Genomic DNA, 25958 nt, shown 5'->3' with positions numbered 1-25958 from the left:
GATATTTTAAAGGGCACAGACAGGCTCCAGGGGCTGGTGGGAGGAAGGGAGGGGCAGGTGGGAAGCTTTCAAGCTGAAGAGCCTAGGTAGGTGGCACTCACTACCAATGCAAGGAAAACAGGAGACAGGAGAGCTGGGGGCCAGGGGTGGCATGTTACGTCTGCAGTGTGTGGACATCTGGGTGGAGATGCCCAGGAGGGATCTGCTGCCCACTCCACTTACAGCATGCTTGGACGCCACCGTTCTTCAAGTCTGATTTCTCTTCAGCTTTTAAGAGTCTTTGGTTTCAGGGTTCCTGTCTAATCACTGCACAGCTCTCTACCTCATTCTGCCAAAGAGGGGACATAGCAGAATCAAGATTTTAAACCATCGGGAACAAAGAAACTATGTTCAAATGAATCACTCTCAATGCATGAACTATTCTGAATTCATCTGCTTGGTGAGTGTGACCTTTACCACTCTGTGTCATCACGTCCTCTCCAGGTGATGGGCAGTCGTCACTGCTCACGGAGGCTGAGAGAGCACACTTGGCAGATCAGAGCGAGGGCTCATGGAATGGGTGCTCACAGCATTCCAGTCTGAGATATCCCACCACACAGATAAAAGAGATGCAGCTCAACAGGAAAGTGTGGGCTGCTGCTTCCCTGGGAAGATCCAAACACCCAATACATTGACTGAGCAGGTCAGCTGTGACATCTGAAACGTAACATTGCCTTATATCCTCCTAACGGATCATATAAAGTAAGAAATCACATACTTAATTTCTACATTGCTGTTGGCCTAAACAGACCAATTTTAGGATAAAGACAGCTCAAACTCATTGGTCCATTTAATACTGTCTCTATGGTTAACAAGAGAAACAGATATGCGGACCAAGTTCAGTTACTAAGTCAGCCATCTCACCACTGACTCCACGTTCCAATCTATGTAATGGGGGCACCTCGGTTCCTTCTGTGCTTCCTGGGGATGCCTTTGGGAGAAGGAGACAGTACATGACCACTCTAACCTTCTCATACATTACAGCACATAAGAACAGAGAGTTGTCCCATGTTATCCCGTGGCTGTGGTGCTTACAAGCATGGACAGAGGACAGGACCCAGTAACCCGGAAAGACTGGTTCCCTTGGACAACAAAGCACTAATTCCTAGGGTCTCACTGCAGGGATCCAGAAGAAACCAAATGGAATTTCTGTCCTTATTTGATTTGCAGCCACAGCTCTTCTCAAAAATCTCATTTCCAAAATCTCAAAGGATGTGCCTGTTCCTACACCCGCTTCACAGCAACAAAGGCAAGTGCAGGACCATTTGTTTACTTTAAAAATAACTCTTAGTATTAATAAAATGGCATTTGGGAGGGATTCAGCTTTCTTCCTTCTCTATTAGCTACTCAAAGGACAGGCTGAGCAAAGCGCCATGGTTCTGATTTTTTCACAAAAGTGCTCAGTGAGACAAGATGAGAGGAATGGAGGGCAGACGAAGCTCATCTGGCCACCACGCAGAAGCATCCTGAGCGAGAAACTGCTCTCCAAACCCAAGGCTGCCAGCCTGAGTCCAGGGCACAGTGTGTACTCCTCTACCTCTACAAACTTGCATGAAGGATATGAAGTGCACGAAACACAATCTGCCAAATTCTTTTTCGTCTGGTTTTTAGTAAGACAGGGTTTTGTTTTGTTTTGTTTACAATGTATGAAACCTAGATTAAATTTCACAGGTAAAATCATATGTAATAATATTTGATGCCTGTTTTAAAGCTTACTAAGTACTTTTCACATAGAATAATTTGTTCAGTTGTCAGTCACTTTAAGAGGCAAAGAGTAGGATCATGGCTACTTTATGAATCTAGAAAATGAAAGAGCTCAAATAATTTGTCCAGCAGTGCACTTAGTGAAGTTCAAGAAAGAGCTCATACCAATCTAAGTTCAAGGCTCTGCCCTTGAGGTGCATTCACCCCACTAATACTTCCTGTGCATCTGACAGGAACCATCCCTGGCACTGAGAACTGACATGCAGCCTCTGCACAGGCCAACCCTCCACTGATGCCCCTATACATACACAGCCAGCTCTGCTAATCCAGGCGATTGGTACAAAACCCACTCAGATACCAAAATCCAGAGGTTCTCAAGTCTCTGAAGTAAAATGGTGCGCTGTGTATATTACCCTGTGTGTGTACTTTATATCTTCTCTAGATGACTTATAACACCTAATACCATGTAAATGCTATGGAAACAGTTGTTATATTTTACTGCTTAGGGAATAATAAGGAATAAAGTCTCTACATACTCAGTATTGACATAATTTTCCTTCTGAACGTTTCCAATCCATAGTTGTCTGGATCGGAAGATGTGAAATCCGAAGACACAGGGCTGACTGTGTATGTTAGGTCCTTAAAGTCCTCAAAACTACTTTTGAGACAAGACGCATGAGCTCTTTGTTGCAGTACACTCCTGTGCTGCCGACAATCTTGAGAGCCATTACATTCTTAGGCCACCTTCTCTGTGAAGATTTCTTTTCTCCTGGTCAGAATGATTTGCTCTCCAGCTCAGTAGGCTGTTATGGGCCAGTCTGCCTTTCCTCAGACTTGCTGCGCGCTACACTGGGCCGCTGGTATGAGCTGGCTCCCCTCACCCTGGCTCATGGCACAACTTGCTACAAAGCAGTCTTAACACATAGCATGGAGCATGGGGTGGGAGGAAGCAACCTGCGCTCCTTGTATACTCAGGCAGCCCTCCTACTTCCCTTCCTCCTCCTGAACACTCTGTGGTCTTTGTCCTGTTATACCACCAGTCTTGGCACTGTCTGCCTCTTGCTCCAGTGGGCCCTCAGCAGCTTGGTCAGGTCTTCTCACCCATGGCCAGGACATGATCAGTGTCTCCTGGTCAGTTTCTGCCATCCTTGCCCTGCCTTCACACCAACAAAATCTTTTTCCTAAAGCACAGACTAGGTCTCAACTGGGGATTTTCTTTCATCTATGGCTTAGCTCCTCTGAACCCACAAACTGGGGTCAGAATGTCCAGCACTGTACTTCAGACTAAGGACTGCTCTCACCAACCTTCTAGCCCCATGTCTGAGTCATACCCGGATACCCATTCTGTACACTGGTCACATCCCCACTTTCCTGAACCCTCACTCTCGGCCCACTCTGCCTGGAAGGCCCCTCTCCAGGTCACTACTTGAACTCTACAAGCTGTGCCCTTTGAAGTGAAAGTTTAATTTCTCCTTCTTATTAGCCTTTTATCCTCTCCCTTCTGTGCAGCTCCTCTAAGAACTTGAGCAGGAGCTGAACAAATATTTCAGACACCTTTCTAATGGACACCAGTCAGATACACGAGGTAAGATACCATTTCAAAATATGTCGAGCTAAATTCCCAAGTTCCCCAGCAAAGCAGACCATTCACAATGCCCACATGCCGCAGGACACCTTCACCTTGAGAAGTCCTCTGTGGAAGAAGGTCAGGCCTTTGTACAGCATGGCTGTGGGCTGGTTTCTGTTCAGCTCTAAGGACTGCTGGAAGTCCTCATGTGCTGTCGCATAATCCTGCAAAGAGAAGGAGAGTCAGAAGTGGGACATTTCTTGCTTCTGATCAGTAGAAAAAAAATCCTTTTGCTTTGTAACTTTTTTTTCAGGGGGATGTTTTAAAGGAAACATTTCATGGCCATAAATATTAGCTGAATGCTTATATCTGTTAGCATGGTTTTCACAGAGGTTTAATGTAAGCCTTTTGTCTCAACTATAGGAAGAGTATTTCATGCATTAAAGTGATAATCTGTTAAGAGAAACATCTTATCATACCGTATACTTCTTAGCAAAACTGTCTTAAATGAAAAAGGGCTGGGGTGTTGAAGGGAATCAAGTATAATAAACTCACAAAAATAATTGTGACAATTATATACCACAGCAACAATAAAAAGATGTTCTTGCTAACTATGGGTCACTTCAACAGAGAAGCTGCAGTCTGAGAGCCACCCAGTCCAGGTTCCACTTGGAGAACCCCAGACTAACCCTAACTCCCCCTCTACATGACAGGCCACAGGGACCCTACATACCAGCCCCAGTGCCACACCTGCATGAAGGGGTACAGTGCAAATCCCACCTTTTTCTCTTTTGTATCAGTCAAGACTTTGTTACTCTGACAGCTCAAAGAAGAAAATGTGATTTTCACACAATAATTCTCTACTGGAATTAATTTCAGCTAAGGAAAATGCTTTCATAGCTATCTTGTTGTGCAGATGCATTACTAAACAGCTGGAACCCAAAGCTGTTAAAGATCTGCTTTCAAAGATCAGTAAAAAGTGAGACGTTTACTGTCAGGAAGGGGGGTCTCGTAAAGCAGCTCACCTCAGATATGAAGTGCAGGGTCCCCCGGTGTCGGTACAGCCGCGCAGATGGCTGAAGCTGAATAGCTTTGGTGAGATCATTCACAGCTTCATTAATTCGCCCCAGAGGGGACAGAATCTAAAAATCCAAAACATGTCATCAAGAAAAGCCCCAATGTTCATCCTAACGCTGCCCACACTGACTGCTCAGTGCCACTTCAGCACACACTACTCACAACTGGGCTCTCTCAGCACTGTAACTGTGGCCCCAGAGCTCAGGGTAGAGCTCACAATACCCATGCCAGGGCACACTAACCTCTGTCCAGTGAGGGGAGGCTGAGGGGCTCTATATTTGCAGCTGCTACCTTACACTGTCCCCACTTGTGTATACCAATGTTACTCTTCTATAAATAGGACCTTTTTCCTTTGACCTGTATTTATCTTTCAAGTCAGTTGGCTGTACATGCATAAAGATGTCAAAATTAATCTAATAACTTTGAACATTAGGACAAATAACACAGATTACAGTCCTCCATGGTCTTTAACTCTATTTTCTGTGGTAGCAAGAGCCAAATGACAATTTCTAGGACCTCAGGTACTCTGTCAGGCCCTAACATCTCAGCCACACTGCAGTGCAGGAAGAACAGCATCTGCAAACCTGTTTGGGAAAGTGTTCAGGAAATGTGACAATACAGAGACAGTTCAGGATGTGAAAGCAGACAAAAAGACACTAGAAAACCCAAGATAGGCATCGATACCTATAAAACCCAGTCCACATGCTTTATCTTGAACAAACATCCTCAGAGCTGAGCTTCTTTTCAGGGGTCAATTCTTACCTGCCCGTAGTAAGGGTGACAGCTCCAAAAGAGGACATGGGATATGTGTCCAAGGAAACACTCTCAGGGGTGGGCTTGGAAGGAAAATTATTCCCACTTGGTTTATTAACCCCTTGGTACACAACTGAATTATCATACCTTATCACTAATCAGTATGCATAATAATGTGTAATTTTAAAAGGTAAATTATTTTCATCAAATATAAATTACATCAAAGTATTAAAGTGAAAATGTCTCACAAAAAAACTTTTGGATTAAATGATATGCTATGATATAGCTATGATAATGCCATAAAAGGAGAATATTACTATATATTGTTAAGATAAATGAAAATTATTGTTCTAGTTATCAGTATTACTTTGGATAACAATTAGCTTTTTATTAGATGTGCAAATTTTAAAAACCTGTTAAACTGTATCTAAGTGGAGTGAATGACATTCACGATTTATCAGAACAATTTAATGCAACACTACAGTAACAGTGAGAATCACTGGCCTGCCTTACACAGCAGATGTCCCCACACTGACCAGCAAATCACCAGACCACCACTGCACCCGCAAGAGTCTCACGCAGTAGTGACAGACCTGTGGTCATCTAGCCCTGGGGCATAATCCAAGACAGACTAAGAAGTGAGGAATTGTATCACTAACTGAAGATCTTCAAAAGCCCAAATCCACAACAAAACATAAATCCGCTTTAGAAGACTGAGCTACAATTCTGAGAACAAAAACTATCACAAATACATTCTTTGGATTGTTGTTTTGAGATGAGGGTCTCAGTATGCTGTCCAGCCTGGCCTTCAACTGTTGATCCTCCCGCCTCAGGAGCAGTTGGGATTACATGTGTGCACCACTGCACTGTGCTACAAATAATTTTTAAATGACTATTTAGTGCTCCTTTACTTGTTAGTTTTTCTCTCCTAAAAGAGAAAAAGGTAATTTTTAATTTAGTTAAACTATGAAATAGTGTATCAGATGATTAAAGGTTAAGTTTCAGTCAGATCTAATATATTAACACACAAAAACCCTGGATAGCCCATTATTAATTTCAGAACACAGTAAAAAGAACACAAAGCTTCAAATACACAAAAGGAGCAACGTGGCACTGTCTTCTCTACTTAAATACCTTCCTTCTATTGTCCTTGAGCTGGTCAGGACTTGAGCAGCTCCCATGTCACCCCAACAGCAGACTGGGCACATTTGGCACATTGCTCCTGACAAAGCTCCTCCTCAGTCTACTGAGCATGTTCCAGGCACGGGCAATATGACTTCTAGCCTCCACCTCGTCATACCTTCTAAGATCAGGTTACAGCCCTGCCTTCAGCACCTCTGGACAGGTCCATCCCATCAGGAGTATGTACAAGCATGCACACACTTGCAGTTCCTGTGACGTCTGGTTACAGTCCTTTACCTGCTCTATGCACTATGCAGATAGGCCCTTCTCCTGAGAACTAAACATGAATGTGTGCATGTGCAAACACACAACACACACATATGTGCACACACACATACACACACACACACACACACACACACACACACACACACACACACGCACACTGCAGAAGGAATACTCCAAAGGCTAGATATTTAACCATCCTGGATAAGTGCTCTACCACTGAGACTTTTTATTTTATTTTTTAAATTTTGAGACAGAGTATTGCTAAGTTGCCCAGGCTGACCTTGAACTTATGATATTCCTGCTGCAGCATCCCCAGTGGCTGAAATTACAGGCATGAGCCACATCTGGCTCATGTGTAGTATATTTTTAATGAATACTGACAGAAGTAGTAAACACTGTAACTTCATATTTTAATACTAAATATTACTTTTACACATTAGATCAGGAGCATCACTCAATTCGTAGTTTTCTAGTAATTTTCACCAGGCTTAAAGCCACTAGGTATCTATGTAAGAAAACAATAGGCATATCTGCAAATGACAGAATAACAGGAGAAAAATCTGGATTCAATTAATCCAATGACAACAGATGGAAGAAGAAAACTGCACTCACTTCTGCTCGCTGTTCAAATACCTCTGGACGGTCTGGCTCCAAGGTAATTACTCGGCTCAGCTCGAACAGAGCAAGCTCAGCATTCTTAATATCCTTGAAAAGGCATTAACTTAGTGTAAGACAGACTTATAGAAACCAGATAGAAAAGATCTTCCGAAATATCTAGTAATGTACTATTAACGACATAACCACTTGTTTAGAAATAAATATGAACTTTGTTTCCACACAGAAGATCCGACAAGCTCAGTAAGTCATGAGATAGTATAATTACTTAGCTTACCCAAATCTTCTTCTCTTCAATAAGCTAGCACATTGGATATGGCTGCCTATCCCAAGTTCCACAGGTAGCAGGATCTTACTAAACATGGTCTATCTAAACACGGAGTCAATATGTTTCAAGGATGAGTATGTGGGCACCAGTCTGTGCAATGAGGCTGATTGGCGGCTTTGGAAGACAGAAATGGGCCAAGTGTCACTCAAGACCATAAACCTACAACTGACACCTTCACGGGAAGTTCTCCTTAACACCTGCATGTTGCTTTTACATTAAAAATGCAGGTATAACTTATCATTAAAGCTAAAAGTCAGTTACATGTCATGATGTAAAACTAAACAAACACTTGGATGGAAGCAGTTTGTAGGAAATAGGGCAGCTTCACCCCAGTCTTCTGCTGACCCACAAGGGCACAGCTGCCTTCACCCTGGACGCCACCATCGGCTCACTGCTGAGCCCCTCAGTCCTCTGGATCTCAGGACCATACAAATACCACATAAATTTCCTACATTTAGTTAAAATACTTACTAAAGATGTTAAAGATGTTAGTATTTTTAATGTAAAAGTTACAAGAGTGATGTTTTACCCTCCAGGCACAATTTCATATGAGTTCTTCTAACAGGTAGTAAGACAATAGTAAAGGCTGGGTGCGATGGTCTAGACCAACAGTGGCGAACCTACGGCACACATGCTGCAGCAAGCTGTGTGTTATCACTGAGGCTCTAAAAGGTTCGCCATCACTGATTTAAACTAAAAATCTGGAAAACTGAACCTTACACTGTCTCAAAGTGTACTACATGATCTCCAGAAAGTGTTTTTATACCTGGGGGGCTTTGTTACATAAAATATAGTTATTATATCCTTCACATCTCTCTCAGAAAAATAGGGAAATAATTTTGTTATAACTACAGAGATATTGTACCTATCTGCAAAAAAACATAAATGTAGCAAATGAAAATGAATGTTACATACTAAAAAACCTCATGTTTCTTCACGGAGCGGCACAATTTGAAAACTGCTTCTCCTCCCGCTACACTGGTGGTGCCGCCCCGACATTTACAGTGAGCTTCTCGGCACTGTCAGGTCTGCATCCCACTCATCGACCCTGACTTCAGGAGACCCGGGCAGAAACCCCTGTCTGCCAAGCGCTAACCCTCTGACCTAGGCAACCTCCCCTTGCCCATCTCATGCGCGCCCCAGCAGACCTAACAAGCAGAAAGCAGAAGCCTGGCCGCATCAGGGCAGGTAGGCACGGGCAGTCGTGGCCATTACATACTCACATGTAGTCCCTTCTTTCCATAGGCTATCCCTCGGCCATAAATTGCACTAACCAGATCAGGCTCCTCCTAGTCAGACCAAAACAGAAACACGTCAAAAACCATAAACAAAACAAAACAAAAAGAAATCAGTTTCTGCTTAAAGCACGTTAATGCCTCAAGTGGCAACTCTGCTTTATGCTCTCACTCATCTGTTGCTCTTCGGTCCCCAACCAGAGTCTGCAGCCTTAAAGCTCATGTGAGTGAGACATGGTAAGTTTTGCACTGAAAAAGTAATAAAATAAAGAGAAGGGGCCCAACGTTACTGAGCACAGTGCTAGTTTCTTTCACTGCTTCATCTTATTCAAATATAATCCTCTCAACAATTCTACAATTGGCACATCAGTGATCATGTCTTACAGAGAAGACGGAGGCTCCAGGGATAGAGAGATGGTAAGAACAGTACTGCCTCTTCTTGCTAGTTTCCTCTGATGTACCCAGGAAATCTTTCACAGATCATAAATCCTTTAGTACAATCTGAAAGGGTAGGAACTCCTCAGTGCCATCACCACAGGAAGAGAAAGTGGGCTCCACAATCTGCTGGAGACCGACCCAATTCTTTTTCATGTGGGTGGGAATTAAAGATTGGACCCTCTCTGCAGCCTGCTTCCTGTTTCTCCCATTGCCTTCCACTAGAGATGGACCCAAGGAAACAGCTACCAGGCCCATGGACAGAGCACCTGTTGTCCCTGGCCATTCAGCCCCTGCACACAGATTAGTGACTCGAACTATCCTTTCTGCTCAGGGGACAACACACCTCCAATCCATACTGCAATTCTCACCTCTTTTCTGAATCCTTTGCTACAAGGCCCTACTGAAACTCTTGACACTGAAAGATTTTCAGAGCTGCACTGGACTGGCCCTTGGTGGACTAATCTACTGTTCTGTTTTAAATCTGAGATGACATATGCTTAAAATGTAAAAAAGAGAGCACATTGGCTTTAATGGCAATAAAAAAATAAGCAAAGAAGATACCAAGCATTTATACATTTTTTTTAAAAACACTACTTTGATAGAATGAAAAACACCTATATCCAGGGGCCAACCAGCCCATCAATGGCCACAATACAGACAGCAGATGGGCCTATATGGCCTGTGAAAAACATTACAAAACTCCAACCAAATGATTCCAGCTTTCTAGCTTCTCCAAGCCTCAGAAGATCCAACAAAGATGTGTCCACGCACGTGTACTCTCAAATACCAAAAACATACAAGGGCCACTGCCAGCAGCCCCTTGAACCCGGATGCCACTCACCACTCTATAACCTCTCCGCAATATCTGTTCTGGATTTGTGATCTGCAACTTACACATAATTAGCCTGAAAGCTATCTGTGTTATTGGCTAGTGGGAAAGAGCTAGAAGTCATAGGCCTACTGAGGCATACGGGGCTGTAACCGCACATGTGAGTAATACATGTGACTGTGTGGGCCACCATGTATATACAGAAATAAAAGGTGCCAAAATACTAATAGTGATTCTCTCCAGGTATGGCATTACTAGATATGTTCCCATTGTTTTTTGAAATATGTTTTTGTGCTTTTAATTGTTTAAAAGAAACCTATATTCATTCACCCGTAGTGAAGGTGGGTCAAGTAATATATATATTTCCTTATTGAAAACCTAGAAGCACAAAAACGAAAGTAAAAGGTTCCCTATTTCCTGCCTCCCAGAGATAACCACATGAACATTGGCTGTCCTCCCAGCTCCAAGAAAGCCAGAGTGGTGGTTGACAGGGGACATGGGTGAGGAGAGAGGGAATGAGCAGGAGAAAGGTCACTTCTGGAGGACTTAAAGGAAGACCCCTTTCCTGCTTCTCTGCGGATAGAACAGCCAACAGAACAGACCCCAGACCATGCGGTTTCCTCCTTTCCTGTGACATCTCAGATCCTATGGTTCAAAATATATTATCTAGGGACCTTTTTTCCTGAGAAAAGGTTTATTCCAGATGACCAAGACACAAATCAGAAAGGGTACAAACAGTTATATGATTGGCATCCCCGCATACCTGCAGCCACGGTGGTTGCTGGGCACCATCCTCACCTCCCTAACACATCCCCTTCTGAGAGGTCAGCATCACCTTCCTACACCGTAGTCAAGTCCCTATCTCAGTCCTGCACCCACCACTGGATCCTGCGACTGCATTACGGTCCTCCTGTTCCTTCCATCTATGTTCCAGGCCAGCACCAAGAAGCATCTCCCACACTGCGGTCTGGCTGTGAACCCCCTGACTGACATCTTTCAATGGTTCTCAATGCCCACGACAGGGATGCTATGACTCCAAACTAACCACTGAAATACATTTTATACTGCAGATCAATACATACAAACACATTTATAAAACACACACACACACAGGCACACCCAATGTCATCCACTGGAACACAGTGTATAAAAAAAAATATAAAAAAAATTTCACTAAGTCATACTGGCCTTACTATCCATAGCACAGTACAATCTGATTATTTTGTAGCCCAGTAGATTTCAATTTTTTAAAAGTACTAGTCTGGACCTGAAGGTGTAGCTGAGTAGTAAAGAGCTTGCCTGCCATGTATAAGGCCCTGAGTTCAATCCCCAGCACTGCCCCCCACCTCACCAAAGGCTGCTCTTGTCTCAACAGTTAAATGTTAAATTCAAGACTCACTAAAAGGCAGGGACCCATAACTCTTCAAGGTAACATCACAATGCCTTGTAGAAACTACAGATCATTTCCTGGCCTTATTGTTCAGCTTCGTCTTCATCCTCTCCCAACTCACCCTTCATGTTTGAGGAACTGTTTAACAGGTCCCTATACAACATGCTGGTCCAGCTCACTGCACTGGCACATACTCTCCTCTTGGTCAGAAATGCTCATCCACCCACAGCCACTGTGTCCAAGAAACCCTTCCATTCTCATACCACCTCACCAGACTCCTTCCTGACACCTCTGGGACACCAATGCACTTTCTCCTTCATTCCCACGATGTGTTATATGGATGTCATTCATCCAGGGCCTACTGTTAGCAAAATTAGGTTTCCTGTGCTACAAATACCACATAGAGTCACACCATTCCTGCCAGGGGCTGGAAACAGTGAGCAAAAACCAACAGAGAAGGTAAAGAATTCTAGCCTTCTTGGAGTAGCCCAGCCAAAGAATCACAAATATACATGTAAAGTTAAGTTTCCAAAAAGCAGTGAACTGTGCTTTCAGAAGACCCAAATGTGGTTGAGTTAGTTTAGGAAGGATTCCCTAAGGAAGAGACAGCAGGGCTCTGAGCAGCAGGAATTAGGGTGGTTGTGGGGTGCTCTGAGTGGCTGTCTAGGAATCCAGCTGGTTTCACAAAGGCCCTAGGAAGGAGGGAACACAGCTTCTGTTCCAGGACACAGTGAAAGAGCTAGGGAGGGACCAAATGAAGGACCTGCGTATTTAAAATGCATGTGTGGGGCCAGGGATTTAGCTCAGTGGCATGCACCTGCCTCACAAGCAAAAGGTCCTGAGTTCAATTCCTGGTACCAAAAAAAAAAAAGTTAGTTAAAGTGCATGTGTGCCATGGTGTGTATACAGCGTGTGACGAGAACAGGTGTGATGAGATAAGCCAGGGCACAACCAGTGGGTCATCTAGAGGGGACAGTGTCTTGGATGTGGTCTGAGCAGAGAGGGCAGGGAGCAGATGGACTGGAGACAGGCAAGAACTGCACACAGACCCAGCCTGCTGGCAAAGTACGCAGCAAATGGGGGATGTGGAGTTTGACTCACATCACCAAGGGAGGCCACCTATTGGGTGGGGTAACTGACATAGGACTCGGTGGGTGTGGGGCAGCAGGGAGCAAACAGGCGACACGGAGCCTGAGGTGAACATGCCTCTCAGAAAGCCAAGTGTATGGATACAACTCCATGAATGCAACTCCTTTACTCCATCTCTATTTTTGCACACTTGCCACTCACTGAGGGTATCTTTGAGGGCTCCTCTCTTCATCTTTGTTTTGTGGCACATGTTAAGTCTTAATACATGACAGTTATCATTAGCAACCAACACTGATTATATATTAGGCAGGCAGAAAAATCTTCATGAAAACTAAACGAAATGAGATCAAAGTTCATCCTGCCAAGCCTGTTCTTCTTGAAGAGGAAGCAAGCAGGAAGACATGGTTAGATATAGAGGGGTGCAAGCCGGGCGTGGTGGCACACACATGTAATCCTAGCACTCAGGAGGCTGAGGCAGGAGGATCGCTGTGAGTTTGAGACCAGCCTGGGCTACATAGTGAGTTCGAGGTCAGTCTCAACTACATAGTGAGACCCTGCCTCAAAAAACCAAAAAAAAAGAAAGAAAGAAAGAAATAGTGGGGTGCAGTACTCAGAAGAAAGGGCCAAATGCAGGGCGAAAGTGAGGCAGTTTTGTGACAGGTACCACACAGTGAGCCCCTAGGTATCACATCTATAACATTTTTATAGCGATAAAACAATTTAACCTTTAAAAAAATCCAGCCATTCAAAAGTTATAGTATAGTTGCAATATCTGAACAGGAACAGCTTCTTGAGTTCAGTCCTATCACCTTGGCAGAGGGCCCCGTCTCGGAGCCTCTCGCAGTCTGATTATCACAGTAGCACTAAATCAGTCACTGGAGCAGCTGTAAAGCATTTAGGTTTTCTCTATTTAATTTACCCTGTCTTTTCAGAATATTTTCCTAACAGCACAGAAAGACATACAATAATTCTGGCTATTATTATATTTAGACTCTGTATTAAGGGTTCCTAAATTTATAACAGATTTCATTACTTTTAAAAATGGACACAACTTTATTTACTTATTATTTTATCATTACTTGGATCACTTTCTCAGCCTTTTGGCTAAGATCAAGTGTACTATCATTACTGTGGATATTAACAAGTGAAAACTTGTTTATGGAATGTAGTAATAAATTATTTTTTATTTTTTCAAATAAAAAGCAATGTTTATTTCTAAAAACAAATTTGGATTAGAGTATCCATTTTTCATAGTGTTTCGTGGTACAAAGGATCAGACCCAGGAGCATACTAGGAAAGTGCTCTACCAATAACCTACATTCTCAGACCCTTCTATTTTATTTTAAGACAATGTCTCACTAAGCTGCCCAGGTTTACTTTGTGCATCTGCAAATTCACAGGGAAGAGCCACCTGGATGGGTATGTCTCAATTCTCAAAGAGTCTAATACATCATCCTCACGCTATTATTTATATGCAGAATTTACTTTTAATCTTATAGATGTGTATTTTTCTACCAGAAGGCTGGCGTTTTAATTAAAACTGAAAAGTCACTGTGCCCAAAGACAAGCCAAAAAAACCAGCACACGAACACTGCCTCAGTGAGGACTGAGTTCTGCCTCAGTGGCAGACACACATCTATCTAAAAGATAACTTAAAAATTACCCACAGCCATGCTTTCAATTTTATATGCTGATGTGAAATAAGCAGCAAAGTTCTTTTATGAATTAGTTCCATCACAATCAGGCAAGCTCAACATTACATGATCAAAGCAAAAGCCAAACTGCTGCCAAAAAACGCTTAAGAATTTATGTTATCAGCCTGCACAGGAACCAAAGGAACCCAAAATCGGGAGAAGGTTCCATTTTCAAGAACACTACTGCTACATGTGTATATTTAACAATTCCCTAAGATGAATGTAATCATTATGTATTGCTACTATATACTATTAAAAAGAAAAAAAGAAAAAAACACTACTGCTGATGCACTGCTCTACAGAGAGATGACTTCCAGAGTTGGTGTGGGTCCAGTGTTTTAACTGGGAGTTTTTACTGCAGACTGACACTGTGGGACCTGATGATACACTCAGATGGGCCATGAGGAGGACTCTTTTTCAATCTAGAAGCACACACAAAAATCAGGAGTGAACAGTCAAATGAGATACCTCAGAGTTCTCTACCCTAATAGCACAACTAAAGCAACAAGAAGGTATGTTAGCATCATCCCAAAAGGCCACTGTGGAATTTAAGCAGCCCTCATATGAATTTCACATTTAATCTGATCAAGAGATTCTAAAAAAACCCCAGGGCCCTGCAGTCCCATTTGTCAGCAGTCTATGAATGGAATCATAGATTTCTGCTGCTTCCTGCTTCAGTGTATGGCTGTCCAAAAGAAGAGTTTTGCCACATGTTAAAGAACTCAAGAAAATAAAAAAATATGTGTGTGGGTGGATATCATTTTGCAGATTTGTTAAAGGCACTCACTCACTGCCTTAAAAACACAGTTTTTACTGGAAGGTCCTGCAAGGAACAAGTGAAAGTAAATTAGCATTAATTATGACAAAAATAATTCTCTGGTGATACTTAGTTCAGTTATAAATTAACAAATAAAAAATAACAGAGCAAGAGGAAGGGAAAGAAAAAGTAAAAAGAATAAAGATGTATTATTTATATGTAGCAGCTCCTGGTGATAAAAGTAATCATTGTGCATTGCAAACATTTACTAATGTAAATATTAAAATTAATATTTAAAAAATAGCAGGATACTGATGTATGCCTGAGGAAAAAATTCGTAATTATTCCAAGATATTGGATATAAAAGGTCCAGGGATGTAGCTCAATGGTGCCGCACCTGCCTGGCAAGCACAAGGTCCTGAGCTTGATTCCTGGTACGAGGGGGGCGGGGAAGAGGAAAAAAAGGAAATACAGCAATTGATATTTTAAATCAATCTTCTGTGGTCACCTTGGGTGGGGACCAAAACCTCCTGAGCCCATTCCTTCCAGGAAATCCTTGTCCAGTTCATGTACACTTGCTACATGACTTGGTTCCCCATTTGACCCCGTTTAATTCGTATTTCCTAAGTGACTATACTTGTTGTAATCTTAATTGATTATAATTCTGTCCCACTTTGTGACTTTCCATTGGATCAATATTACCTAAGCAAAAAAAAAAAAAAAAAAAAAAAAAATCACCTAAGCGACTATACTTGTAATTTTATTAGTTCACTGGTTTTGTCCTACCTTGGGCCCACCTCAGCTCATGACTATGCTCAATAAAACACCATTTAGAAGCAGAGGGGTGGTGCAAGGGATGGGTGGGAGGGCAACCCTCTTTCCAGTCCCCTTCTGTCTCTCTTAGACAGAAGCTATCTTTCTCTCAAGAAATTCTTCCTACTCTTAAATAAAAAGAGGGTTGCTGGGATAAAAAGCAATTTAACTTCTGAAGAAATTTTATCACTGCATTTGCCAATATAAGGAAAGGAAGCCAAGCACCAGTACTGCATGCCTGTAATGTCAGCTGCTTTAGAGGCTGAGGCAAAAGAAATGTAAGTTCTCCCAGGCAACTTAGTAAGACCCTGTCTCAAAATAAAATAAAAAGGGTTAGCTAGGTGTGCTGTCATACACCTGTAATCCCAGCACTCGGGAGGCTGAGGCAGGAGGATCACTGTGAGTTTGACGCAGATTTATGCAAGTTATGGCCCAGGGTGGACAGTGGCTTTTAGGAACCTGAAGAAAGCAATGGAAACTCCTAAAGAGGAGCTGTGTGTTTCAGTTTCAAACACAAAACCTAACAGAAAAGGGGGTCAAGTTTCTTATTAAAGTTTTGAAAAGAATTACCACATATATTATTGAATCTTTGGGTTTCCTAATTCTTATCACAATTGTATAATATAAAGAAAACATGGCTATGCATGGTGATGCATGTTTATAATCCCAACACTGGGGAAGCTGAGGCAGGAGGATTGTCACAAGTTCTGAAGCCAGCCTAAACTCCATAGTGAGTTCACAGCCAGCCTGGATTGCACTGCAAAACCCTGTCTCAAAAACAAACAAACAAACAAACAAAAATAAAAGGAAAAGAAAACATGACAAAGTTTTACCAAGCTCTACCTAGAGGCCTCACTATGATCCAGCCTACCCTGTATGCCACACAAACATGATTTCCACCATACCATAGTCTGGACACAGCTGAAAAGCACCAAGAGCACCACAGAGAAAAGTAGCAGGGTGAGAGCCAGGTCTCGGGCTGCAACATACAACTTCCAGGCTTCTCTTCTGCATCTGAACTGTCTGCTCCTCTGCTCTTCTCCCTCAGTGGCCCCAATCACCAGGAAAGCAGCCTGACCTTGCAATCCACACATTCCCAGGGAAGACTCCATTATATCACAGACTAATGAAATGGTACGAGAAATTTCAAAATGTTACTATCTTTTCTTCACAAAGAGAGAAATTCCCATCAACTTTCTAACTGCAATGTCAAGAGAAATGTGTCCTACACATACAAAGGGACAACACAAAGACATATTACAAAGCCAATGGAATCATAAGACAAAGAAATGGTAAAAAATATTCATAGTATAGAATTATAAAAAAGTAATAAAATACAGTATATATATTCAGTTTATAAATATAAATGCATACTTTGAAAAGTTAATAAAAATTTTAATATGTTAAAGTAGCAAAATTAGGACATTTTTTTAATTTAAAATTTTCTCCTTAACATTGTTGTCAATTACAATATTATTTTTGAAAAGTTAAATGAAATGATAACAAGTTTCCAAGCTGTTGGTCATAAATTAACTGAAATCCAAATATATCTAAATCTAAAACTCCCTTCAAACTAGGTCCAGGGTTCTCCGTGTAAAGTCTTACTTACCTTTTATAATATTACAACACTAAACAGAAACATCATTTCAAAATCTTTTTACAATTTACTTTGTACAGACACTCCTCATTAAAAACCAAGTTACAGAGCCGGGCATGGTGGCACATCCCTGTAATCCCAGCACTCCTAGGCACTTGGGAGGCCGAGGCAGGAGGATAGCTGTGAGTTTGAGTCCAGCCCGGGCTACATAGTGAGTTCCAGAGCAGTGTCAACTACACAGTGAGACCCTGTCTCAAACAAACAAACAAACAACAAACAAGTAATAGTTTTGCAATGGTCACTAAATGAGGAACTGTATATAGTATGTACATTACAATTTTCAGAACAAAGAAATGGTCAAAGAAAACTCCAACTTGATAATTTGGCTTTTATTTGTGTAACTCTTACATGCAGTACTAAAATATATAACAGAATATGAAACTATATTACTGTGCAGTACAATCAGCAAAAATTACAGTACTGTATAAACAAGGTGTACTGTACAAAAAAAAGACATTGAGGCTCTATAAACAAGATGTACAGAACTGTACAAAAAAAGATAGGTCACAAGTACAAGCAGTAGGTTGTTAAGTCCCAACAGCACACCTTGGTCATAAACTCAAACAGTAGTTAAACAGGTAGGTTGTTAAAACAAGGAACATCTGTATTTCAAATTCCACTTAAGAATATTATATCATGCCGGGTGTTTAGCTCAGTGGTGCCACTCATGCCTTGCAAGTGCAAGGTCCTGAGTTTGATCCCCAGTACAAAAAAAAAAAAATGAATATTGTATAATCATTCAAACACAGTTGCTTAATCTAAGGACCTCAGAGTAATAACCAAAAATATCGATTTGTTGAGAACAAATACAGAACTACCAACATAAACCTTTCTCTCTCTTCTGATGGTACCGGAGATTGAATCCAGGGCCTTCATACTGAGCTATACTCCCAGACCTTTTTTTATTTTGATACAGGGTTTCACACTAAGTCACTAAATTGCCCAGGCTACACTCAAACTTTTGACCCTCCAGCCTCAGCTTCCCAGAGTGCTGGGATTACAGGTGTGCACCAAAGTACCTTGCTCATAATCCTGTTTTCAAAAAAGAAAACAAAAGCAAAGCTAAAACCTCAAAATTAATATTTAAAAATTAAGCCCATCTGCTGGGTTGTATGATACCTGTGGCCCCCACTAGATCAACACTGACTTGTTAAATAGAATGGTACTTTGAGCAGCCAAACTCACCGTTCACTGTATGCCAGCACCTGGTATTGAGTACTTTACAAAATATTTCATTTAAATCCCCCCCAAATTTTTTTGGAGATTACTTTACCATCTCCATACCCAAAGAGGTAAATAATTTGGTAGCAAGTCACACAGTGCATTCTGACTTGGGTATCTCTAATTCTAAATAAAAATCCATGTCTTTCTCGATATGAGGGCAGGACAGACTTACCACCATCAATAAGTAGTTAAGTGCTCACAACAAATTCAGTACAAATCTGATGTGAGACACAAGGCCAGCATGTGTGCTGCTGCGGACCTCCTTGGCAGCGCATATGGGGACACATTCACCTCTCCCCTATAGACTCTCCCACACTGCCATCATTCCACTGATTAGTTTCATGATTACACATCAGGGTGAAAAACAAATACATGAGTAGGAATTTAGTGTCAATCCTGCAGACACAAGCTGGGTGGGGTGGAGCACACCTATAATCCCAGCACTCAGGAAGTTCAGGCAGGAGGATTGCTGTGAGTTGAAGGCTAGCCTGGGCTATACAGTGAATTCAAGGCCAGCCTGAACTACAGAGAAAGACTGTTCAAAAAAAAAAAAAAATACAGACTCTATCCAGGAAGGAGCTAGAATTTCAATTCCAATAGCCATATCTCATGGAAGTGCCATGGCTGAGGAAAGGGAGGTGAAGCTACCATCTTCACCACCTTGTGTTTGAATGCCATCCCTGCTACCTGAAAGCTGGAGATAACAGCACAACACTGCAGGAGCTGGCACCAAGAAAGTGCTCAGCCGACAGATCCCTTTACATCCCATGTGATCCTAAACACATAGGATTCATGCTGTACATCAGCTATGCATGAATCCATATTTTCTCATGATTATAAGCCTGAAATTATAATTCTTAATTAAGAAAAAAATTACCTGAAGCATTGTTGAAAAATGCCTTATTGCTTCATCATACAGACCACTGCCAATCAACACATAAGCAATAGCTGTGAAACAAAATACAAAATATTAAAGGAAAGAATAAAGGGGCTCTGACTAGAACCAGCAACTAAATTCTTTGCTAAATCTCAAAGAATAGTCCCAAGGATTGAATGTAGTCAGAGAGTATCAGGAAACCACACCATGTTGTCACTGAGTCCCCCACTTCACCACCTGTGACTTGCTAATCAGCCTCCCAGTGCTATCTAGATTAAATAATTAAAGTTATCCATGAAACAACCCACCTATGGGAACGACTCCTCTTTTACTGAATCCATCACTCACCTTCACACCCAAATAATCTCTGTGATGTCTCCTGTCTACATATCAAAAGAGCTGGAAAGGTGCTGAGTGCTGGGCATACCACATGATGCAGTGATTAGGCAAGCCCTAAGAGAAGCACCCAGACAACCTCACAAATCTCAAATCCTGGGAGTGCTGGGTTTGCTGCCAAATATGTAGCAAGAACAAAAGCAGGTTCAAATTAATATATATTAATGTGATGCTTAACTATAAATAATTCACACCCTGAGATGACGCAATGACAGTCTTTTTCCTATTTTTTTTCTATTCAAAATACAGTCAAAACACTATTCAAGATTTACACTAAAGATGATGGTTATTTTAATCTAATTGTTTAGGGAACTGCTATGGTGAAATGGGAGTCATGACAATCTCTTGAATGATGGCAACATTCTGATTAACTTGTTTCTGCCAGCTTCAACTACAGGTGGTACATATGTATGTGTCTGTCCTATCAGATAGCGTGGTACAGTTCCAATGGGGGGTACAAGCTACCTGTGGAGATATACAGCCCATCATGACTGTGTTAAACTATTTCATTCACCCAAATAACCAAGAGAACAGAATTTCCTAGATAGTACTTCTAGAATACTTACCCTAACTCCTCAATACAATACCACTCAATTTCTAAAACACATTTTATTGTTCATTTAATATAATCACTAATTTGATCATGTTTTTGTGAAAACAAAACAAGACAACTTTATTATAAAACCCTCTCAATCTATGGCCTAACAGGTATTCAAGTACATGGGCAACTACATCATCTACTGTTCTTAAGACCTTACATTTCCCAACAGTTAAAAGCAGAAAAATACTAAACACAGCAGAAACATTAAATGCTAAAAGTATTTTGGAATATCTTTATACACAACCCAAGTAAAATAAAATTTGGAAAAAAATGAGTATCATAATAATAAAAAGCTTCTGAAGGCATTCATTAAAATAAAAAGGCTATTTTTACCTTAGTTTCTTTGAAAACATAAATTAAGGTCAAACTCATATTTGAAATGTAGGCTCGATTTCCAGACAGGCATGTGATCACGAGTACCTATCTCTTCTCCTAACTCTCTGGGTCTTGCTTAACAAGCTTACAGAACATTTTCTTAATTTTCGGGGGAAAATTCTGTGATTTAAGAATATATCTAAATCTCTGTCCATAGCCTGGCCATTAAATTTCACTGAAGAAAAGATCAGATGTAGTTCCCAAATCCTTCCATCTAAAAGTAAACATATGCAGCCGCCCTTTTTTTTAAAAAAAAAGGGGCCAGGGATTTAGCTCAGTGGTTCAGTGGCCTGCCTTGCAAATGCAAGGACCCGAGTTCAATGCCCCGTACCAAAACAAAACAAAAAAATAAAAGTAAACATGTTTTTTTGGGGGGGACCCAAATTTAAAAAATCCTAACCTAAATATCACAGAAATATAACTAGGGTCTGTATTTTGCTATGGAAATCCAGAGGCATAAAGGAAAAACTGGAATAGCTACAATTCTTACAGAAATCTCTACTAACCAGCAACTCCACATAACGTAGTAACAAAAATCTTGAAAGATGTTTTCCAAGAAAAATTAGTCACAGAAAAGACTCTAAACCAGCTTAGCGCCTATGTTCCCTTCAGAAGAGAAAGGGTGTGGCACATACCACGTTCTTAACAGTTATTAATAAATACATACAGACTGAACAGAAATCAAGGACTTCAGAAAAGACCAAATCCGAGGCTCTAAAGGGGGAATTAATTCTCAAAACCTCCTCAAAGAATGTCATCAAAAAGTGATTAGCACTTTCAAAATAGCTCTGTTATCTGTACTCTAAGGAAATCAAGAAGGCTTGGTCTTAACTTAAAATAGGGACAGCCACAATAAACAACTATGCATAAGCTAAATGATGAAAAGTTCCCACCAGCACTCAGTGCAGCCCGGCCCATGTGGCACACTGCTTGCTCTGGATTCCTTCAGCTCCCACTCCCTTTAGTACAAGCTTGCTGGTGGTGGAGAGCACATCCAGGACACATCTGACCAGGTGCAGCCTGCTTCAAACACTTCTTGGACAAACCAGACCCTGACGCTCATTAATAGATTTGAGTGAATTTGATTTTCTGTACCATGTGCTTAAATCCAAGAATCAATGACTTGGTCATGGGAATAACATAAACCTGGCTATTGTGTCAGAGAGAGAAGATGAGCTGTGACGCTCTGAGATTCAATCCTGCTTTCACTTCTTTACTATGCACATTTGCTAACAGCATACAAATGACCTTCTAAGGAATGGAAACAGCTCATAAGAGCTCATTACCATACTTATTAATTTCCATGGAAACACAGGGCTGGAGTAGTCCCTGCTGATCTGTTTTAAAATGACTTGATCCACCGTACCTCAGGACTGGTGAATATTACACACAATGTTAGAGAGCCAACACTGACACAGGCTGTCTCTGAGCCCTCCCTCCCTCTTGCCTGCCTTCCTACTCTGCACCTAATCATAAATTCCAGAAATATTCCCAGATTCAGGTCTTACCTAACTCTTCATTTGTGCTGTCATTATCAGTGGCAAATGGAAATCTCTTTTGTTCTGCAATAGACTTGGCCTGGCTCTGGGGGGGGGGAAACAAACATATTTTAGCTTATAACAAATGAAGGAAAAACTGAATTAAAACCCTGTATTTTTAAAAAATTAAAGCTACACTTGATTTAAATGGAAGCAGGGAAAATAAGTGCTTTACGTCCTACCAATTACATATTTCAAGAGCACAGTTTGTTGTGATTGGTTTGCTTCCTCCCCTTAGCACACTTTCATTTCTGAGAAAGCATCTCTGTACTTCAGGTAAGGATTAATCTTGTCAGTTGTTTCAAGGCCCCTCCACATTTTTATAGGTGACTTGATGATTTCAATTATGTCACATAGACCACATTCTAGTATTCAGTACTCCAATGTGGCTTGAACAGATGTTCTAAATCCTAAAAGCATTACAGAAACAACAACTACAAGTTGGACACAGGATGACATAAAGGACTAACAAAATGTGATTAAAAAACAAGACATTCTGAATAATAAACAATGAACAACCAGTGATGACCACAACCATCCTGTTTAATGTATCAGATTGGTCACTGTAGAAACCATGCAGACACACAGACACAAATTTGGCTGGGGAGCTGAACAAAAGCACAAATGAAGAGAAAGTAAATAGCTGGTTTGGCAATTGGGATAGTTTTACATGCAGTATTTGCCCACCAGAGACGTCTCTAATGTGTTTTGGAGACATATCAGGTTTGACAATACAAACACCTGCTATCTCACCAGAAGATCTGTCAACTGAAAGGTATGATGTACTTAGCCTATAGGGTGGTCATTAAAATTATAACTATATACCATATTCACTAAGACAATTTAGTTTCATATATTTGCATATACTAGAAAAGCTATGACAGGAAGAAACTAAAGGTCTGTCACTTTGGGCAAATCTATAGGATTAGAACCCAGTGACTGCCCATTATTTACTCTTTTCTTACCAGAGGCCACTGGCACATGACAGGTAAATAGCTCCACAAAGGGTACTCTTCTGACCAATGCATGGCAATCTAGCCAATGACTGGTACCCCTTAGCCATGATAAATGTGATTCAAGTAACAGAATTAAAAAGCCCTTTCATTTCTATTCCTTGTACATTCCAAGTCCAAAACAACGTTCAGATACAGAGTGGTACTTGGTTTGCCTATAAACAGGTCAAGTGCAAAATACAAGTGACAGGTGGGTATGATGTCTCATATCTATAACCTCAGCCACCCGAGGCTGAGGCAGGAGGACTGAAAGTTCAAGGCAAGTCTGAGTAACTTAGCAAAACTCTGTCTCAAAATAAAAAGGGCTGGACATGTAGCTCAGTGATACAGTGCCTAGCATAAGTGATGCTAAATTCAATCCCCAATGATAGAGAGAGAAAGGGCCAGGCATGGTGGTGCACACCTATAATCACAGCACTTGGGAGGCTGAGGTAGGAGGATCACTGCAGTTTCAAGGCCAGCCTGGGCTATATAGTGAGTTCAGGGCCAACCTGAACTACAAAGGGAGACCCTGCCTCAAAAAAAAAGAAAAGAGAGAAAGGAGAGAGAGGCGTGGGACAAGGAAAGGCAAGGCAGGCTTAATCACTCACAAGTCAGTGCCTAAAACTACAAATTAAAAGACACAAGCCAAAGGGTGTCCATCTTAGGAGGCTCCACCCCTTGATCATACTATCCAAGAGTCTGCACAAAATAGAAACATTTAGGAATCCCCACTATCATGGAATGTTCCATTCTTTATGTCTTTTGTTAAAATTCTGATCAGTAGAAACTCCTATCAGTTCCTTCTGGTTTTTACTGTGCAACCAGGAGCTTCCTCAGTGGGACTAAGTAAGCCATCTTTGAGATGTGGTAGAGTCTCAAACACGAGGCTGGTTAGCCTTCTCTGCAGGTCTCTGGAAAGGCAAACAGAAGGAAATATTTGACCTCCTGTCAAGAAGAAGAGCCCTTATAACATCTAACTGGGAGTATTCAATTTCTACTTAAATGTTTTGATGGCCAGTTTACTACCTCACAAGATGGCCCAGTATGGTAGGTTGGTTGCTTCATTTTGAAATAGGGTGTTGCCAAATATATATATATATATAAAATATCTATCTATCTCCATCCCCCAGGCTGGCCTTGAACCCACTGTGCCACTGTGTTGCCTAGGCTAGCACTGAACTCACAATCCTCCTGCCTCAGCCTCCCCAGCACTGGGACTATTGGTATGTGACAGCATGCTTGGCCGCCAGTCTAGTTTGGGACAAGTCTATAGTTCTAAAAAGAAAAGGCGTAGCTTTTTTGGAGTAGGAAGAGCATCCTAAAAAGAAATTTTAAGCAACATCTACAGGAATATCAAAGAAAAACATCTAGTGAATAATATGTTAAACTTGGGCAGTGAACAGCTCAGCTTCCCAGAGTAAAGTATGAATAAAGGGCCCTTGCACCTTAAGGGGTCAGGATGAAAGACATTAACACAAACAGGCAGACACATGGACAGCTGCACTGACACAAACAGGCAGATATATGGAAAGACAGACACACAGATGTGCTAATGCAGACAGGTGGACAAATGTGCTGACATCGGCAGATGTGGATAGACACAGGCTCGCAGGTTCCCAACTGGCACTAACACAGAGATAGACATGGTCAGACAAGGGAAAGTGGGCAGGCACTGGACAGGCGGTGCTAATGTGGACACATAGGCATGTGGACATGCTAAAACGGAGAGGCAGAGAAGATTACAAGTGTGGTAATGCAGACAAGGCAGGACCATGGACAGCCACACTGACAGGGAGAGCAGGTGCCAGGCATGCATCCTTGAAGTGAAGAGATTCCTTATACAATTTAGTTGGGAATAATAAAAATTGAGTAACAAAAGATACCTACACATGTGTCCAAAGACAAATGATTTATAGACCTAAAACTGAGTCATTATTTCCTTTAGTCTCAGAGCTTAAAGTTCTAGGTAAAGAACCATAATCATCCAACTCATAAAACGTAATAATGCCCTCAGACAAATGCCAGAGGGCCTAGCTTTACCTCTGTACATAGAACCAACAGGACCTGACTCTTTACTCCATCCAGAGCTAGTATTGCTGTGCTTTGAGTCACAAACATAGAACCTATATAGAGAAGCGCATACCAGAATCTTTTCAGTGTTGAGAGAAAGCAAGGAGTCACAGGGTGGTGATCCTTTGGGTTCGCAGTCTGACTCGTGGAAGTTCAAAAAGGACGACTCTGAAAAACAAACATGCTGTTATCCCCTTTACCTCAAATTTATGCCCTTAGGTGCCTAACTTTAAGTTGAAAATTTAAGAACCCACATAACCAAAATAAAGACAAGTATTTTTCTAAGAATCCAAAAAAAGCCAGGTGTGCTAGTGCACACCTATAATCTCAGAGCTCAGGAGGAAGAGGCAGGAGGATGGCCAAGAGTTGGAGGCTGCCTGCGGTACAAAGTGGGTTTAAAGCCAGCCTGAACTACATAGCAAGACCCTGATTCACACACACACACACACACACACACACACACACACACACACACAAACACACACAC

The 25958-nt window shown here is 41.5% G+C and overlaps 1 protein-coding gene across 6 annotated transcripts in view; it reads right to left on the bottom strand.

The window, feature by feature from the left end:
- Ttc13 (tetratricopeptide repeat domain 13) overlaps positions 1-25958 on the bottom strand; it is a 60079-nt gene that overhangs the window by 22893 nt on the left and 11228 nt on the right. For 4 of the 6 annotated variants that reach the window (XM_010621926.2, XM_010621927.2, XM_010621928.2 and 1 more), the window contains exons 2-8: positions 25545-25639; positions 22377-22452; positions 19497-19567; positions 8717-8782; positions 7163-7255; positions 4336-4452; positions 3424-3534 (exon numbers count right to left, since the gene is read on the bottom strand). In XM_010621926.2, the coding sequence (XP_010620228.1) occupies positions 3424-3534; positions 4336-4452; positions 7163-7255; positions 8717-8782; positions 19497-19567; positions 22377-22452; positions 25545-25639 (629 nt within the window). The remainder of the gene's footprint in view (positions 1-3423; positions 3535-4335; positions 4453-7162; positions 7256-8716; positions 8783-19496; positions 19568-22376; positions 22453-25544; positions 25640-25958) is intronic. The other 2 variants (XM_010621929.2, XM_010621930.2) reach the window with 1 other exon arrangement.

This window comes from Fukomys damarensis, unplaced genomic scaffold, assembly GCF_012274545.1.
Source record: "Fukomys damarensis isolate Sample0158 unplaced genomic scaffold, DMR_v1.0_HiC HiC_scaffold_10, whole genome shotgun sequence".
Lineage (NCBI taxonomy): Eukaryota > Metazoa > Chordata > Mammalia > Rodentia > Bathyergidae > Fukomys > Fukomys damarensis.
Note: the sequence above shows the minus strand (reverse complement) of the source record. Positions and strands in the feature narration are given on the sequence as shown.